The 20,072-nt window shown below is 32.3% G+C and overlaps 1 protein-coding gene across 3 annotated transcripts in view; it reads right to left on the bottom strand.

Annotated features, from left to right (window-relative positions):
- Nucleotides 1–1,506: 1,506 nt before the first annotated feature.
- The window catches only part of LOC143052449 (microfibril-associated glycoprotein 4-like), a 44,859-nt gene continuing 26,293 nt past the window's right edge, over nucleotides 1,507–20,072 (bottom strand). The window contains exons 1-8 of one of the 3 annotated variants that reach the window (XM_076225489.1): nucleotides 16,895–16,976; nucleotides 8,409–8,491; nucleotides 7,898–7,969; nucleotides 6,963–7,095; nucleotides 4,403–4,533; nucleotides 3,506–3,602; nucleotides 2,507–2,671; nucleotides 1,507–1,765 (exon numbers count right to left, since the gene is read on the bottom strand). In XM_076225489.1, the coding sequence (XP_076081604.1) occupies nucleotides 1,524–1,765; nucleotides 2,507–2,671; nucleotides 3,506–3,602; nucleotides 4,403–4,533; nucleotides 6,963–7,095; nucleotides 7,898–7,969; nucleotides 8,409–8,491; nucleotides 16,895–16,955 (984 nt within the window). In that variant the 5' untranslated portion in view covers nucleotides 16,956–16,976 and the 3' untranslated portion in view covers nucleotides 1,507–1,523. Of the gene's footprint in view, nucleotides 1,766–2,506; nucleotides 2,672–3,505; nucleotides 3,603–4,402; nucleotides 4,534–6,962; nucleotides 7,096–7,897; nucleotides 7,970–8,408; nucleotides 8,492–9,254; nucleotides 9,394–16,894; nucleotides 16,977–20,072 lie in introns of those variants that run through there. The other 2 variants (XM_076225488.1, XM_076225486.1) reach the window with 2 other exon arrangements.

Raw genomic sequence — 20,072 nt, 5'->3', positions numbered from 1 at the left:
GATTCGTAAGTGTTTTCAGATTTGTTAAAAATGTTTTCCTCTTTTCAAATTTCTTCTTGGTATTTTAAAACATAATACAATTATAGCTACTTAATAACAACCCTTACAGCTTTCATGTCCTAAATATAATTCATTTCTATCATGTATCTCAGACTCTGAGAGTTGAAGGGATATAAATAAACTTGTCGATAGGATCTGTTTCCAATTCAGTTCAAATCTTTATTGCCATCACACCATATATTTATAGCATGTGACACAACATAACAAAATAAATAATTAACAATATCAACAAGTTCATTAAATATACATAATAAAAGTAAATATTTCAAAAGTCCCCAATCCTCAATTTTGAAGATATGACCGTAAGGCCGTTTGTTATCTCAATTGAAATCTTGTTGGCCTTTTAAAGTCGGCCATATGATATTGTTTTTTTTTCATTGCTAAAGGCCGTACGCTTTACGGGTGCATATCATTGTTTATGTCCACTTCATTTGAACTTTGGTGGATAGTTGTCTCATTCATACCCCATCTCCTTATTTTTATATATTCATACCCCCCCCCCCCGATTATCATTGGTTTGCTTCATATAAAACAATTTCACTATGCAGAATAACTAAAAGAATGCTAGATTGTCGGAAAAGTAACCATGCAAATATTTACAAACTAATGTCCTTTTTCAGATGGGAGGACTACAATAACCAGAATATGTTAGTCGTGTTAATTGGTTTCGTTATGATTATTGTACTGTTGGTATACCTATGGAGGTGTTGTAAATGTGACGAAGATACACCGGGGACGACAATAACTCCAGCACGACAACAAATACCGTTAGTTCCATGCTATGCCCATGAGATTGAACCAGGACTTGTTGTGCTACAAAGTCCAGATGGTGAATATTTCCGGATTTTGCAGGAGTATGATGCAACAAAACTTCCTAAACAACCAACTGCTTCTAACGGATTGCCTCAACCCTTACATTTCGTCCCTCAATTTACAAGGGCACATTATCAGACGCATGCGCAACCAACTGCACCATCGACTGAGCAATCACATCTCATCGATTTTGGAGCAACTGCAAATCCTCCACCCTACTACACGCCAGGCGTACATCCTTGACTTAAGATGTGATATAGGATTTGAGCTTTTTACAATATTTTTGTTTCTTTCTAATATGCAAAGTTTCATATAATTGATTATAAAGTTCACACTTATTATGTATCATATGTATACAATCGACAAAATATAAAGTGACGTATTGATTTACGCATTACATTTTGGAATTATTACTTATATCTTTTATGACTTATTTGTATTCATTGGAAAATGATACAACGTCTGATTTTAATTTATTATCATCGATATCATGTGATTTTGTTTCATGAATATAAGGTGACGTTGGGCATACATCAATGACACAGCAACCAAACGATCCAATACAAATCAATTGACCTCTTGAGGACCGTAATTGACAAATAACTATGCAATGAAAAATATATTAAAAAGATAAATGGTAATGTAAATCTTTAATGTAGTGTTCTGATCATCATTTTCACTGATTTAAGAGAGTAATGGTAGCCATGCCATGTTTGCCAATTTATCCCTTCGCCATATGGACTGGTTCCCGAAAGATAACGTCCATTCAGGTTTGATTGATGACAACTCCCGTACCACCAACCACCATGATACAATTGAGCACAGGTACTGTTATCCTTGTCCCGATCAATTGTGGAAAACAGCTTACGATCGTGATATGAAAACGAGTCTCCTAAAATGGAGCTTATTAAATCAATGATTATCATAAACATATGTGGATGTGGTATGAAAAAGTAAAATAAACAAAATACTAAACTCCGAGGAAAATTCAAAAAGGAAAGTCCCTAATCAAAGGGCAAAATCAAAAGTTCCAACGCATCAAACGAATGGACAACAACTGTCATATTCCCGACTTGGTACGGGCATTTTCTTATGTAGAACATGGTGAACTAAACCTGGTAATATAGCTAGCTAAACCTCACACTTGTATGACAGTGGCACGAAATGAATAGGTAGATCTGGTTTGAAATGATATATTGCACAGATTACTCCCATTCGTCACAATTCGGCCAATTCCGTACCTTCCGAAGGAGAGTAGCGGATTCACCCGATAATTGCCGATTGAGATAACTCCGAATTGCAACTCTCAGAAATGATGTCCATCTTCACTACTGCTAAGCAAAGCGGAATTTTGAATAATTCAATTTAATGATTAAACATGAAGTTTTCAAATTATCAAACATACATAGTTCTGCAGTGAACCTTATATTGACTTAGTAAGTTCAATCCCTGTTTAGCTTTGTGAAATGCTGACGACAAGGTTTTTAATGCCCCATGTTGAAAGCTTCAATGTGACGTTGTTTTTGCAATTTTTGTGAACACGTAATGATTTTACATCTTGAATCAATACATCATTCTTTATTTTAGAAATCTTCTTAAGTACATTGTAATTCTAAGATGAAAATATATATACCTGCATTGCCACTGTATCCCAGTACCGTTAACTCGTATTCGCTTTTCTCATCCCCAACACTGAATACAGAATATTTAGCGTATTTAGTGAGACCGTCAAAGTCGCTCATGTCAATCCTTAACTCATGTCGGTTATGGACGGTTATTTCATGGATTATATTATTGCCTGCATGACAAAAAAGTAAGTGATATATGATATAAAAACACATAATGGGTTGAATATAATTGCACATTGATGAATAGTGTTGTTATTAAGAAAGAAAACATCACCGCGAAATAATCCATATGTGTTGCTACGTTAAATAAAATCAATCAATCTGCAACAGTTAGGCAGGGTCAAACATGATGTGCATTCCGTCGTCAACATGACGTATAAAGAAGATGTGGTATGATAGCCATTGAGACAACTATTCAGTTAGTGGTTACGTTACATATTTTGTAGACCTCAATATCTGACAATCCATATCTAGTATATCAAATTTCGAGGATACTCTAATTAATTGCAGAAGAAATATGTGTGATTGCAAGGCTGGTCGACTGAAAAAAAAGAGACTTATCAGACTTTTACTGACGAAACGCGTTCGTTTTGATCGATTCGGTTCGAATTCTTAATGTTCTTGCATTTATTTGTACGGTATTCCTGTCATGCAATGGTGTCATTTTAGTGTTATATTTTACATTCCCATAAAAGTGCGAGGTTTAGCTAGCCACAAAACCAGGTTCAACCCACCATTATTTTCTTAAAATGTCCAGTACCAAGTCAGGAAAATGGCAGTTGTTATCTTATAGTTCATGTCTGTGTGTTGCAACCCGGATTTTTTTTTTGTCTCAATCGATTTATGACTTTCGAATAGCGGTATACTACTGTTACCTTTATTTGACCCACTCTAAAACGCGCCTATACTCTGTATAAAAGACTTAGTTATGAAAACTACCACAGGTACAATATACATGTATCTGACTAAGTCTTACAAATGAAAGAAATAAAACGAGAACCTACCTAACCAATATTCACCGTTCGGATAACCGAAGCCCTCTTTGTACGTTTTCCAATTCTGTTCAAAGTTCACCGATCCGTTTAAACGTCTTTGGATAACCTAACACAATAAAAAGGTTATTTATGTTGACGGTAATAAACATAAACAGTCTGGTCAGTCTACTTTATTAAAGAAAAGATAGGTACCCCTTTAAATCCGATGTTTCAAATTGGTTGATATCATTTATATTGATCGATTGTATCCGGAGAAAAGTGATGGAACATATTTTAATTTTCAGTTTATCACAAGAAATCACTAATCTAAACTCATCAGTCAGAAAGAATGTCAAAATACATATCAGTAGTTTACAAAAGTACTTAACATATAGAAAACAAGGAAAATATCAAAATTTTCAGGCGATATAGAAAGTTTAATTTTTAGCAATAAGTTTGAATCGGAAATTTTAAATCTATGACATCTATCGCGATGGCAGATTAACGTATTAAGTTTTGCTGATATGTTTTTGTTTGATAAAAAGGTTATATTTTTAAATCGGATCTTCTTTAAAATAAACCAAGAATATAAATTTCTGTAATTGTATTGGTTAAGTAAGAAAGACACAATCGGTGCATATTTTACATATAAAAATTAGGCTACTACAGAATGAAATTTTTAAAAATGACAACTAATTTGAATTGATTTTTTAAATCTATGTAGCTTTATTTGTATTGAGTCGTCAATCTTTGCATTTTATTTTATTGCTATATTTGTGTGGTTTATTTAAATTTTATTTCATTGTCTGTCCTTTTTTTAATGCTGGTTAGTTTTTTCGTGAAGGGCATACAGAGATTTTATTTTGGATTTAATTTTGATTTGATTTTAATTTCTTCGTTTGGATAAAAAGATAAATAGAAATGTACCGTCCATTTTCCATTTTCGGTATGCATATCACAAAAAACAGAAACTGGTGATATTCCATCAGGGTATATCGTATAAACACCATCAGGATGTTGTCCTTGTATATCAGAACATTCCCGTGGCAAGGTGGATCCTGTTTAAACCAAAACATGTACATACGCAATCAAAATTGAGTTGTTAAAAAGTCTTCGTATACCTTTCAAATACATGTATGCTATAAAATATGTATTATATAGATTATTTGATTACAAAATTACTAAAAAGATCGTCACCAAAATAAGTCAAATGAAAGTACTAACAAATGAACTTCACCAAGAGTAAGTCAACCCATTGATCCGAAGTATTACACTGACAATATAATATGTCCATGGTCAAACTATTAACCAAGTTCCAAGATAATTTACGATGTGTTTCCCCCGTAAAAATATCTTTGTATTTCCTTCTTTCTTTTATCAACCAGAGGTAATAGGTAAACCTGTCCTGATAACTCATATCTATCAGATGATATCATATGTTTACCACTCCTAGTTTTTACACAGATTCGTGTGTAGCAAACCTAAATTTTCGGTGCTTGAACTACCTGCATATCATACCTTTCTGTGTTGTCGGTGTAATATCAATTGGGCTTTCTATATTTGTAATGTCATTGAAACCAAGTTACTACAATTCGCTTTTAATATGAATATCAAAATTGGTATTTGCATTTAGTAATTGTAATTATTCCTTTTTTTATATAGTACATGAAATGTTGATTACATTAAAGCCGTGTGATTATTCTGTGCACAGGACGTTTGCGCCTTTTTACCTGTAAAACAATAGGACATTTGCGCTTCAAATACTATGGGCATTTGCGCTTTAAATTTTGATTCACCTGTATTAAATTGACCAGACATTTGCGTTTTTTACCTATAAGCGTCCACCTGTAATTTTAATGAGAAGTAATAGTACGTAGATGAATAACTTAAATTTGTTATTATTAACTCATTCGCCCCCAAGACATTTTTGGAAAATCAGGCATTTTCAAAAATTTGCAAACATATGCAAATTATATGCAAATGAGCAAACTCCTGATGCTGTAACTGATGCTCATCTATTAAACTACTTATTGGGATTTGGGGGCGGATGGCATGGGTGGGAGGTGGGGTGGGAGGTGGAATATTTTCTCGTGGGTTTGAACCCACCCCCAGTGAAAAATGGTAATTTTCTCGTGGGTTTGAACCCACCCCCAGTGAAAAATGGTAATTTTCCGTCTATTTTCCGATTTCAAAACAACCTTGAGAGGTGAACACTGACACGACTTTTTTTGTCATTCAAGTATTACCCTATAGTTACAGTAGTCCATTCATGCTAGCTGGGAGTATATTGGACTTCAGTGTCTTGCTTGGGAATTATTATTGTCAAGTCAGGTCTGCCTAAATGTCCGTTTTTATGGATTTTTGACAAAACGGTGACCTAGATTTTACAGACTAGATTCCTATTGGCCATATTATACCTCGTTGTGTTCCTATACCACCTATGCATGCATATATGATAATAGTTTTTACCAACAGTCACTTCCAGTTACGTAGTGGCCATCAAAAGATGCCCACCCCCACCTGATTTTGGCTACTTTTCATGTTTTTCCGATTTTGAACTCTTAAACGGCTTTCAAAGTGCCATATTTTCATGAACAGACATCTGAGAAGAGTTGATGGACCATGAACTGCTTGGTTGAAGTCCCTGCTATCATGACAGTTCAGCTGGGGCAGTTCAAAAAAAGTATGGAGGGTCATACGGGCCACCAAAGAATGGTTGTCGCCATCACGCCTACAGGCGGGATTGGGGGTTAAAGGGTTAAGACAAATGGTGCAGAATTCCATGCTCTCTTCAATGAACAGTTTTACTCACTCATTCTTTCATATCTTTAAACAACAGTCGGTGAAGTACATGAACATTTGTCATATTGATGAACGTGTAACCCAGAATTGAGAAACATGATTATTTTTTTAAATATAGGCGAAATACCAGTAACAACAGATAACAAGAGCTTATTTTTTCAGTACTTGGGCTTCAGATACCAAGCGAAAACAGAATGTTTTCTTTTACTAGTTTTAGCTGTATATAGACTTTTAAACATATATCAATGTGCTATGAAATTTGCCATGCAATGATTTTTAAACGTTTAACTCTGTCAGGTCAAACCTGCCAGTCTCAAGCCCAAATAAAATAGGATAGTAATAAAAACCAAATATTGCATAAGCGCAAATGTCCTATGATAAAAGCGCAAATGTCCGCTTTTAAAAAGCGCAAATGTCCGTTTTTAAAAAGAGCAAATGTCCTATGATTTGAAGCGCAGGTGTCTAAAAATAAAAGCGCAAATGTCCTATGAAAAAGCGAAAACGTCCTGCGCCGATTACGGGCCAAAACACAATATCCTACATTTTGTATGTATTACAAAATGTCTATTTTTCATCCTCTCTTGGGTGATCCTCCTCAGCTTCCAATCCAAAAAAAAAAACAGACAAAATTTACAAATTTCTCAAGCTACATCTATATAGTAATTAATAATGTCAAGTGCTTTACCTATTACATGATGATCGCTTTCACATTTCAAATCAATATTGCAAGTCCTTGTGTTGTTACAACATGATTCACATGACACGTGATGTCCTTCACTTCGACGTCCAAATATCCCTCCAACGCTGTGTCTGCAAAACTAAAAACAAATTATGTTAAAAAATGCAACCATGTATTGAAATAGTCCAAATGTATTAAAGCAAGATTTAAGTAATTGGACGATATTTTCGTTTTTGAAGAAATTTTGTATGAATTTAGAAATGGTTAAACTGCATCTGAATATCGAAAAAAAATATTTGTAGATTTTAAACTACTCATATTTTGTCCATGCTTTTTCGGTTCATTCAATACATTTATGTATGCATTTCACAATTTTATCATAATTGCCTGTATCTGTGTAAGTATAAATGCTTCGTATAAGAAATTAGATAGCTAGTGTGTACAATTTCATCAAAATCCGAAATATCACACAATCACGCATACTTCGCCATAAGGATGTACTTAGATGAGGTTTAGTAATTTGAATCAGATGTTCCGACTCAATTTCAATACAGGGTAACATATTTTCCCCCATAACACCCATTTTTCTTTTCATATATATTTCAATAGCTTATAAAAGGTCATGTACTAATTTTACGCAGATTGTTGATTTCATTTCTTTCGATTTGAGACCCAAAGTATACCAATGCAAATATAAGGTATAAGTCAGAATCAACCTTTTCTCGCTCTTTTTTTTTTAAATCAAATAACTAAAAAAGGAGCTTGATAACCTATCAATATATATTTAGCTTATTACGATTTTCTTAATTTCACCTAGTAAGTAAATCCTTAAGTATGTGAACAATTAATATAATCTCCTTGCATGAACTGTGAATAAAGCTTGCAGTGTAAAATATTAATCCGAGAATGAATTTTATATACATTTTGTATTTTGTAAATACCTGGTCATAGGCACATCCTAAATCATACAAAACGGAACCAGATTCGGTGGTGTGCTTCTGGACAAAACATACCTGAAATAATAGAAAACGTACAATCGCAGACTATGTGGTAGAGATTTTCTCATTGTTAAAGGCTTTATTGTGGTTAAATTATAATTGCTTACATCCACTTCATTTGACCCCTTGTTGATAGTTTTCCCATTTGAAATAATACCACATCTCTTTGTGTTTGTTTCGATATCCAGTTGAAAGTCAACTATAGAAATAGGATTCTCTTGAAATAAAGGTAAATAAATAAACACTACTTCTATGGCCAAACAAGGTACAATGCATCCGTATAACTCAACATATTTTTTCAAAAAGTATTTATTTCGGCTCAATTATGAATAACGCAGTTTCTCACTCAAATACACATACATTCATAACATCTGATTTTGATAATATAAACTACTTTAATATTCGGGATGGTACTGCTATTATTCATTTAGCAACTTGACAATATTATGCATACCTCATCATTTGTACAAGTTGTTACGTGTTGGCAATCGGATCGATTTTCTACTCCGGTACATGACAGACAAGTCTGCCCACATACTGAAATATTGATAGGATAACAGCAAATAGTGCATTTTTTTCATTGTCAATTTCCTTAAACCTTGTAACTAAACATTGTAAAAGAAGATCCTCTATATGAATTTCAGCATGTTATCATACTGAAACTAGAACGTTTGTATACAAAATAGTTTCTTCTTTTATGTGTTACTGTTGAGTTATGAAGATATATTACAGCAACCTTTGTATAAAATGAATTTTGAAAACGAACGAATAAATAGCATATTCAAAAGTTATAAAAAGATGGGCATATACTCCCTCTCTCTCCTGTTGGTATACTGCGTGTTCAAAGTATAAGGACCTTATAACTTGGAGGACGAAATGATACTCGGACAATCACAACTTTAATAAAAAAAATATATTCATTAACATACAGAAACAACAGCTTGTTTTCAATGGCAAGGTGGAAAAAACACATGTTGAAAAAGCTATGACGGAAGTTTTCTTTTTCGGACGCAGTCGAGCTATTACCAGACCTACTTCCGCCGACGGCTACGCTGTGTAGACATTCCTCATTGAATATGTCTGTTCTAGTCACAGTGCACTTAAAGCTTTTTAAATTTTTTTAGCAACCTTAATCAACAGTATGTGTTGAAATATGGTACTGCGTGATATTGCGTTTGGTTTGAAATACATTTGCAACCAGTTTTATTCTTATTAATAATATTTGTATTTTGACCTTGTATGAGTGAAATAAAAGTCGATATGGAAATTCATTATATTGTACTAATATTAAGTGACTTACGGTACACATGAATGCAAAATCCAAATATAAAACAAGCTAAAACTACGCGGTTCAATGACATTATCTCTTTACAACACGTAAAAGTTTATTACGACGTTTACATTTCTTATCTATACATACAGCACTATCTTCGAAAATATTGAGCCGACAAACTATAAAAATAAGATGTGGAATGATTGCCAATAAGGCCACTCGCCACAAGTCTTAAGATTTCAGTTGATATCTATTTTACTAAAATATCTTACTTTTTGACTTAGATATAGCCTAACATAGTAACTATTTTGTTAGCATATGAACTTTTTCTTGCATTTTCTTTCTAACCCTGCCCGAATAAGTTGGTCTTTACGTTCTCTACTATTTGAAGGTTCCAACTATAAATTGTTATCCTAAACGTAAAATTAACGTCAATAATCGTTTAATATAGGCTTCTAGTTAGTTTTCTACAGTTTATCACTCAGCGCTTTTAAGGGCATAAGTTACAGTTACAGGGAGGTAATGACGTTGCTAACATAAAATGTTAATTTCGCGACATCAAAATGACATATCGGGAAAAGATGAATTTTTCGACTGATTTTTATCATTAAAACTGATTTAACTTTTAAAAGAGTGCATGAACCGGCCCCTCTGTTTTAAAATGACACTCGGTTTGATTACGTATGAGGATTATTTGTACCACAAATTTCATGAAAAAGTCAATGATGCATTTTTTTTTTTAGATTTGATAAATATTAAGCAAACAATGACGTTTTTGACAGTTTTAGTTTGTTACCCCGAATTTGTTTTTTGTCCATGGATTTATGAGTTTTGAACAGCGATATACTACTGTTGCCTTTAATTGTCTACATTCAGGAACATATGATAAATTTTAGTTATTTCTAAACAAAATATTTTATAAATTTATAGGATACTTATATAGAAGAGAACTTATAAATAATTTAACAAAAAACAGCTTGTGCTTATCTTTTAAAGAAAAAAAAGTAATGCATTTTTATCGGGAGGAAACATACGTCTACAAATCCGAATTTTGAGCAAATATCTGAAATTTCGGCCTCATTTTACTCAAAAAGTTTAAGCATCTAAAAATAGCCTAGATATCTTAAAGGGAACAAAATCTCACCGTCAGAAATAAACTGTTGGTTATGCCCTTAATTGGTTTCCTTACAATCAAAAATCGTATCATCAACTTCTGTAAAGAAGCATTTAAAAATAATGCAATTAATATTCCTTTTATGAATATATTTTTTTTTATTGTAAGATAGATTACGCGCTTTTCAATATAGTCCTTAAAAGTCGGTTGATTTTTTTTACTTTTCGACCCTTCAAACTACACTTCCACATAATGTTGATAAAACCAATCATTTCCTATTTAATTAGATGGGTCTTGGAAAAATCGTACTCCAAATTTATTTGCTGCAACTAATATAAATCCTTCTTATGTAATGATATAAGGTTAAGGTGGTATATGGGAGTCTAAATTAAAAAAGATAGAATTTGTTCATACTTTGCCATAACGTAGTAAACATTTATGTCTGTTCAAAACATAATAAAAATGATCAACGCGCATTTTCTCAAGCTGCCGGGTGTGACAAAATGACGCATTTTGTATGGATTATACAGAAAAAACATCATTTTGTGATTAGAAGCTAAACTAAATGATAGAATGGTAACTAAAATACAAGAAGATAGCTTAAAGATAATACTTTTAGAATTTCAAAAGAAAAGACAGGTTCACCGTACGTTTTTTTCCATCTTAAATGCAAAATAGCAAAATCCCATGTAGATTCCTTTAGAAAATGCACTATTTCAGAGTTACCTCCCCTTGAAATACCAATTTGAAAATATCAAAAATCAAGCAGAAATAACCAACACTTGTAAAGATATAAATATTTATAAGTTATAACCTTATAAATCTGTTTTTATAAATGCAAATTCATATTAGTTGCATTCCTGCATCAAATTTTGCTTTCTTTATTGAAAATCTGGACTTTAGATTCTCTGTTTTTTACAATCGAAGATGGGAAAAGACACCAATACCACCTTAATATGCTAGATAAACTTAATGGAAGTGTGATGTTATGTTTAAAGACAAAATATATGTACGTTTCGACTGTACCGTTTATCGAAAAGTTGTAGCATGTTATTCCGACGAGCACCAATTGTCCCCCAAGCATAAATTCCAGACTTTATTTTGTATTGTTATGCATCACATTTTATTTTATCAGAGGATAAATCCGTCTAAATTTCATTGTTATTTAGTTGATCAATTCAACAATACAAATCGTTACAATGGTGATAGCATTCATTAATAATCAAGAGGTCTCAAAAAGTATTGTCAAAATTTACTCAAGGGGAATAACTGTAAAAAAGTTAGATAGAAACAGCAATTACTGCCTTTCCGAAACTATTTCGGACAGCATATCAAGTTAAGTTAATCACTTGAATTTCTAATAATACAAAATTAGCTGTGGGATGATTGCCAATGAGACAACTATTCACAAGAGACCAAATGACACAGAAATTAACAAATATGGGTCACCGTACGGCCTTCAAAAATAAGTAAAGCCGATACTATTTAAGCCCATTTTTAACCGCAATCAAGGATGTCAACAAAAAAAGTTAAATATAAAAAAGCGGGAAAATAAAATTGTCTCCATAAAGGATAAAACGGCATACATATTTTAGCAAGTACAAAAGTATACAAGAAGTAAAAATGATGTTGTTGTATAAAGATAAGAAGATGTGATGTGATTACCCATGAGTCAACTCTCTACCAGATGCCAAATAACATAGAACATAACAACTATAGGTCCCAACATTGTGAATAACCATTCGGTGGTGAAATGTTACCGAAATAACTTTCAATAACTAAATATACATAATTCATGCGTTACCCATTTCTAGCTAAGGATTAAATAGAAGGTCACATGGATATGAACTCAATGAGATCGAATTATTCACTTGCAAATAAATAATTCATCATCAATGTTTATTAGCTTATTTTGACAAAATTGAACCAAACTGGCTGCTAAAACCGAATTATTATTTTATTATTCCACTTTCATTCATGATTGAACAAAACCAATTAGATTTTATTTGTTTTGATAACCCGTAGCAAGTGTTCCTTTAAGATGTTAAACAATAATGTATTAAATAAAAACAATATAATTATATAAATCTTTAATGTAGTGTTCTGATCATCATTTTCACTGATTTAAGATAGTAAAGGTAGCCATGCCATGCATACCAAATTATTCCCTCTCAATATGGACTTGTTCCCGAGAGATAAAGCCCATTCAGGTTAACATAATGACAAGAATTGTACCACCATCCTCCATGAAATAGTTTAGCATAGTTGTTGATATTATGATCTTTGTCCCTATCAATCGTAGTAAACATCATACCATCATCATACGACAACGAATCTCCTAAATTGAGTTTATTTTGATTAAATCAATGATTATCATAAACATAAGAACATGTGATATGAAATGATATCTTGCACATATAAATCCTGGGGCAACTTTTAGAATTGGTGTTCATCTTCACAATAATAAGTAAAGCATGTCGTTACAATGAGTTTGAGTTTATCATGATGTTTTCAAAATGACCATCAAGTTCATTATTGATCATTGATTCTATCGTTCATAATTTTGTTATAATCTTCCAATAAAACTTCATTATGGAATATTATTTTTTTTTATTGTGATTGTCATTGCTTTGTTTCTCTGCAGTACGAGTGGACTAAGTAACTTTAATCATTGTTTGGCTTTGTGACGCACTGTATCTAATGGTCATTTTTAGTAAATGCTCAATGTCGAAGGCCTCAATATGACATTCAAAACAAAAACAACAGTTCATGATATGTTCCTTTCCTTTTTTCATGTTCGTGTAATGCTGTTATTACCCAAATTAACACACCACCATATTCTTTTATACAGTTGTAAGTTCTATTTAATGTTTTGATTACATATACCGGCATTGCCACTGTATCCAAGCACTATCATCTCATATTCACTTTTTTCATCACCAACACTGAATAATGAATATTTAGCGTATTTCGTGTGACCTTCAAAGTCTTCCATGTCAATCCTTAATCCATGTCGGATATGGACGGTTATTCATGGATTACATCATTGCCTGACAAAAAGTAAGTGTATGAAATAAAAGCATATAATGGGAATAATATAATTGCACATTTTAAAATAGTGTTGTTATTTAAAAAAATGTGTGTTGCTAGGTTAAATACAATCAATCAATCTACAACAGTTAAACATAGGGGTCATACATGATGTGCATTCCTTCGTCAACATAAAGTATAAAAAAGAAGATGTGGTATGATGTCTAATGAGACAACTGTTCAGTTAGTGGTTACATATTTATAGACCTTAATAACCGACTGTAGACACTATATCTGCGATAATACCGTTTCATTTATTTGTACTGTATTCCTGTCATGTAATGGTGTCATTTTAGTGTTATATTTAACATTGCCATTAAAATGCGGGGTTTAGTTAGCCATAAAACCAGGATCAACCCACTATATTTTTCTTTAAATATTCTGTACCAAGTCAGGAAAATGGCTGTTGTTATCTTATAGTTCATTTCTGTGTGTGATGCATAGTCGTTTGTTTTTGTTGTTTAGTTGTTTTCCTCTTACAATTGATGTGTCTCCCTCGGTTTTAGTTTGTAACCCGGATTTTTGTTGTCTCATGACTTTTAAATAGCGGTATGCTATACTTTTGCCTTTATTTGGTCCACTCTAATACGCGTCTATACTCTGTATAAAAGACTTAGTTATGAAAACTACCACAGGTACTATACACATGTATCTGACTATGTCTTACAAATTAAAGAAGTATAAACGAGAACCTACCTAGCCAATATTCACCGTTTGGATAACCGGAACCTTCTTTGTACGTCTTCCAATTCTGTTCAAAGTTCACCGATCCGTTTAAACGTCTTTGGATAACCTAACATAGTAATAAGGTTATTAATGTTGGCGGTAATAAACATAAACAGTCTGGTAAATCTAGTAAATCAAAGAATATATAGGTAACGTAGTCAGGATGGCAATACAATTCGCTTTTTCAGAATCTAGAGGACTAAAGGTAATCTCATTGTTCGTACACCAAAATGAAAATAACGTTACGTCATTTGTTGAATTCATATTGTTTATCACGTTTTAAACCAATCACAACGTTTTGGTGTACGCTTTTTGAAATATTACACAGAATGCATTAGATTCTGAAACGGCGAATTATGTTGCGTATCCAAAATTTTGAAAAGGGGGGCCTGGCAAGCCAACGTTTGGAATGTAACTTTTAAAATGTCTTACAAATGAAGTCCAATAGGGGAAGCCCCCACCCCTACCCCCTTTAAATCCGCTGTTGCAAGTTGGTTGATATAATTTATATTGAACGAATGTATCCGAATAGAGAAGTGATGGAACATATTTCAAATTTGAGTTTATCGAAAGAAATCACTTATCAAAATGTATCAGTCAAATCTTTACTGAGGGAATGTCAAAATACGTATCAGTAGTTTACAAAAGTACTTTACTAATAAAGAAAACAAGGAAAATATCAAAATTTTCAGACGATATAGGAGGCTTGATTTTTAACAATAGGTTTAAATCGGACCTATGACATCTATAGCGATGGCAGATCAACGTATCGAGTTTTGCTTATTTGTTTTTTATTGGAAAAAATCCAGAGTTATTGCACTAAAACGTTCTTAAATGTGGCAACAGTTTACGCTGACTTTTGCGTTTGAGTATTGAAGCCAGAGATTTAGTATAATATATTTACAAACGCATACTAAATTTATGTAGAATAGATAAAGCCAAGTGCTTACACCCACTTTATTTAACCTCTTGTGGATAGTTATCCCATTGACTATCACACCACATCTCATTGTGTTTTTTTTTTTTTATTTAGTTGAAAGTTGTCCTGTCTCATAGTTCTTTTGCGATCCATCAGATAAAATTTCAAGCAGCGCATAATTTGTATAATTTTATTTACCAGAGATTTAGTATACTATATTTACAAACGCAGACTAAATTTATGTAAGATAGATGAAGCCAAGTACTAAAGCTTTTACCTATAACATGATGATCGCTTTCACATTTCAACATGATGTACAAGACACGTGATGTCCTTCACTGCGACGTCCAAATATCACACCAATACTGTGTCTGCACTACTTCAAAAAAGTGTATTTTAAAAAGGCATTCATGGATTGAAATAATAATAGGTTTGTTGGCGTAAAGAGTCCAAATACATTTAAGCAAGGTATACGTAGTTGGGTGATATTTTTCTTTTTTCGTTAATTGTGTAAATTGTGTGAATTAAGAAGTGGTTAAACTGCATCTGAATATCGAAATAAAATATTTGGAACTTTTCTACTACTCATAATTTTCGATGTTTTTAAAGTTCATTCAATACATTTATAGATGATTTGACAATTTTATCTTAATTGCCTGTATCTCTGTGAGTATAAAAGCTTCATATAAGATTTTGGATAGCTTGATGTAGTTCAAAGCGTTGTGTTTACATTTTTCATCAAAATCCGAAATATCAAGCATAATTCGCCATAAGTAAGTGAACAATAACCTCCTTGCAAGAAGTGTCGATGAAAATTGTAATGTAATACCGCTATACTAATTTGAGAATGATTTTTTCCATTTGTCCAGATTATTTTATATACATTTTGTATTTTATAAATACTTGTTCATACGCACATCCTAAATCATACAAAACTGAACCATATTCGGTGGTGTGCTTCTGGACAAAACCTACCTGAAGTTATAGAAAACATGACAAAGCTGAGTATACGATATGGATTTTCTCCTGTTGAAGGTTTTTCGGTGGTTAAGTTATAATTGCTTACATCCACTTCACTTGAAGTCTTGTGGATAGTTGTTCCATTGACAATCATACCACATCTCCTTGTGTTTTTTTTATGCCCAGTTGAAAGTTGTCCTGTCTCATAGTTCTTTTGCGATCCAGCAGATAGAAATTCAAGCATCGCATAATTTGTATATTTTTTTTTACATTCATAGAAATTCAATTATTACGTGCTGGCAGTCGGGTCGATTTTCTACTCCGGTACATTTCCACATACTAAAGTAATAAAAAGATAACTGCAAATAGCAAATTTTGTATTGTCTATTTCCTTTAAATTTTTAACAAAAAAATTTATATGAATACCAGCATGTGATCATATTGAAATTAGTACGTTTGTTTACAAAGTAGTTCCTTCTTTTATGTGTTACTTCTGAATTATGAAGATATATTAAAGCAACATTTGTATTAAATGATATCTGAAAATGAATGAATATTGAGACTATTAAAAAACTATCCAAAAGTGAACATATACCCCCTCCCTCCCTTCGTTTGATACTAATTGTTCAAAGTATAATTACCTTGTAACTTGAGGAAGAAATGGTTCTCGTACAATCATTTTTGTTTACTTTAGTAGAACAAATGAATTTATCAACATTATAGAAACCACATCTTTTTTATTCAATGCTGTTTTATTGTGAGTGAAATCAAAATCGATATGGACATTCATTTAATATGTTGTACTATTTTAAGTGATAATAGAAATTCATTATATTGTACTAATATTAATTGACTTACGGTGCACATGAATGCAAAATACAATTATAAAACAAGCTAAAACTACACCGTTCAATGACATTATCTCTTCACAACACGTAAAGGTTTATTACGACGTTTACATTTCATATCTATAAATATAGCATTATCTTCCAAAATATTGAGCTAACAAACTGTAAAAATAACATGTGGAATGATTACCAATAAGGCAAATCGCCTCAAGAAACCGCTGAAATGGTATAGAAATAAGCAAAAAATATAAAGTCTAGTCTACAAAACAAAACATAAAAATAAAGACTGTCAGTGAGCAAAATGGATCCCAACAAAGAAAACCAGGGTAAATACTGATGCTCAACTAGTGGCACTCAAAATGGCGAAATAATGGGATGGAGCATATGGGACGGGTTTTAACATAATGTTCAGTGTTAGCCAAAAATTAGGTCACCAATGCCACGATGTGTTCGAATTCCTCTCAACCAATACTTAATGAAAATGAATACATTAACATGTATATGTTAACTCAACTATCATTCTTTAACAACTGAAAAATACTATTAGTAAGCATTAATTCTTGAAAGCTAACTGATAATACAAAAGTGGACGATGACTTGTTCCTCCGGTATCCTAAACAATTGATTATAAATAAATGATAATGTTGAAAGTCTGTCAGATCAAATTCGTACGACAATTGCTGTGTTTATCAGGTTGATTAGGCAAATCGGACATGTACTTAGTTTATTTTCGATCTATGAGTTTGATTGTCCCTTTGGTATCTATCCTTTATAACGATTCTCTTAAATAGATATCATCTAGTACGCTTACAAACTGATCTTCCCGTTGACCAATGTACAATGAAAATTTGGTCAATGTTCTATAGCAGAGATTTAGAGGAAGCAGAAAGCCCTTCTTTTGAAGTTCCTCTTTGATAAAAACATAACATCTTAACAATTATCAATCCAAAAATTGGCTTGCCAGCCCAACCCACCCTTTTTAGTTCCAGGATCCACACCTGGATAGACGAAAGATGTTTGGCCCATTACAAAAATTGAAGACGTTGACATGTGGAAGTGTATAGGTCTTAACAATTTAACCCATTACTCTGGAACAATAATACTACAAATTGTCAAAAATTAAAGGACCTACCTGTTTTTGTTGTGATATAGTCAATAGGAAAACAATGTGAGAGCTTCTTCACTTCTTTTCCTTTGACATTTTTTGAAAATGTCATGAATATTTATTTTATTTACAGTAACTCTTATAAAGCTTTCGTCTATAATAAAAAAAAAAGTTATATGCCAGGCAAACTTACTGGAAGTATGATGAGATGATTACAGGTGTAAAGTTTCTCCTTGAGAATATCTATGTAGGTTTGGGCTGTTTAATTTATCGACAGATATTAGCACCCTAAGGTTTCCAATAGTGTCCAAATATAAATTTTCTATGATGTTATGCATCACATTTTATGGTCGAACACACAAAAATCCGTTTACATTTCATCAATTGATCAATTCAACAATACAAATCGTTAAATGGCCATAATTATGTTTTATTAATAATCAGAGTTCTCTATGTTGCATTTTGTAAATTCAGCTGTTTCTCAAACCATGACTCTACTGAGATATATAATATCCTGGATGAAATCTCATAGAGACATAACTTGGGAATGTTACCAGTATAGAGAAACAGGGTAGGGCCTAAAATTTGATTCTTAGGAAGTCCAATAGTGAAGGTAGAGGTAGTTTGGTAATTTAGAATAAGTTTGAACTTTTACAATTAAGTTCAGGGCAAATAAATGTTGAAAATATGCCGCACAGCACAATATTTTGACTTTTGAAGAAATTAGTAGTGCATATCAACTTTCCGTTCTGGGATATAATTTTTCACGAAACTTCATAGTAAAAGTGGCACATATTTAGCCGCAAAGGAAGTTCCTTTGGGGTTGCATTGGTTTTTTTTTTTTACAGAATTGCAACCTCTAAGTATACCGCAATATTTCAATTTTAATTTTAATAGAAATACCAATTACTTGCTTTCCAAACTATTTGAATTTCAAATTCCTTTATTCTCTGCTATCTAGGGTTTAGCAAAAACAGTTGCATATGATGAAGCGGAAAAAAGAAAGCGTCTCCATGAAGGGTAAAAATGCACACATATTTAAACAAACACAAGTGTATGCAGGGAATAAAAGTGATGTATTTGTATTAAAATAAGAAGATGTGGCATCATTGCCCATGAGACAACCATCCACCAGTGACCAAATGACATAGAAGTTAACAACTATAGGTCCACACATTGTGTATGTCTCATTGGTAGTGAAATGTTCACTAAAATAATCTTATGAAGATAATACATAAAACCCACAAAACGGTTTAAAGACAACTCGGTCTTCTTATAGAATACAGTAAAAATCATTAATAATTTAGATATTCATCAACAAGGAAATATATAAACAGCAGTAATCATACCCATGGTTTTTTGTATTTAATGGATAGTTGCAACTTGCAATCGTACATGTACCTCATTTTCTTTTTTATATCGAAAGAAACAATGATAACAAACAAAAAAAATCTACAAAAAAAAAAAAAATAAAAAAAAACACCAAAAGGGCCGATAGCCGATATGGATATGTATAAACGGACTGTTTGGTAAACGTTAAAGTAAGACAGCAAAAACCAGAATCAAAATAAAACATTTAAAACTAATGATGTGTTTTGTCTCACGATAAACATACACCGACACCTTTAATTAGTAATGATAAGATGTGGTATGAGTGTTATAGCGAGCTCGAGAACTCTCCATCCAACTATTCAGATAGGAAAAACTAACGTTTTAATCTACAAAAAAAGAATCAAAATATAAGATGATTCTATTCAATATGGCTTATCAGATTGTATTATCGACTTAAACTTTGATTCTTGTATTACTCTTTCCTACATGTCCATCGTCAAATATTACAAACAGATGCAGGACACGAAATAATTAAACAATCTATCAATTAGAAAGATTAAAAAATATAGCTTGATTGGTAGGAAGATGGAAAAGACTTTGGTAAAGAGTGTATTTGACTGTGCTATTATTTGTTTACAGAATAGAGAATATATGCTAATACTACAGATAATTTACAATGAAATAAACAAAACAGAAAATACAAATGGAGAAAAATACGGTGTTAATATAGAAAGTATAAAGGGCAAAATAT

The sequence above is a fragment of the Mytilus galloprovincialis genome, chromosome 11 (assembly GCF_965363235.1).
Source record: "Mytilus galloprovincialis chromosome 11, xbMytGall1.hap1.1, whole genome shotgun sequence".
Lineage (NCBI taxonomy): Eukaryota > Metazoa > Mollusca > Bivalvia > Mytilida > Mytilidae > Mytilus > Mytilus galloprovincialis.
Note: the sequence above shows the minus strand (reverse complement) of the source record. Positions and strands in the feature narration are given on the sequence as shown.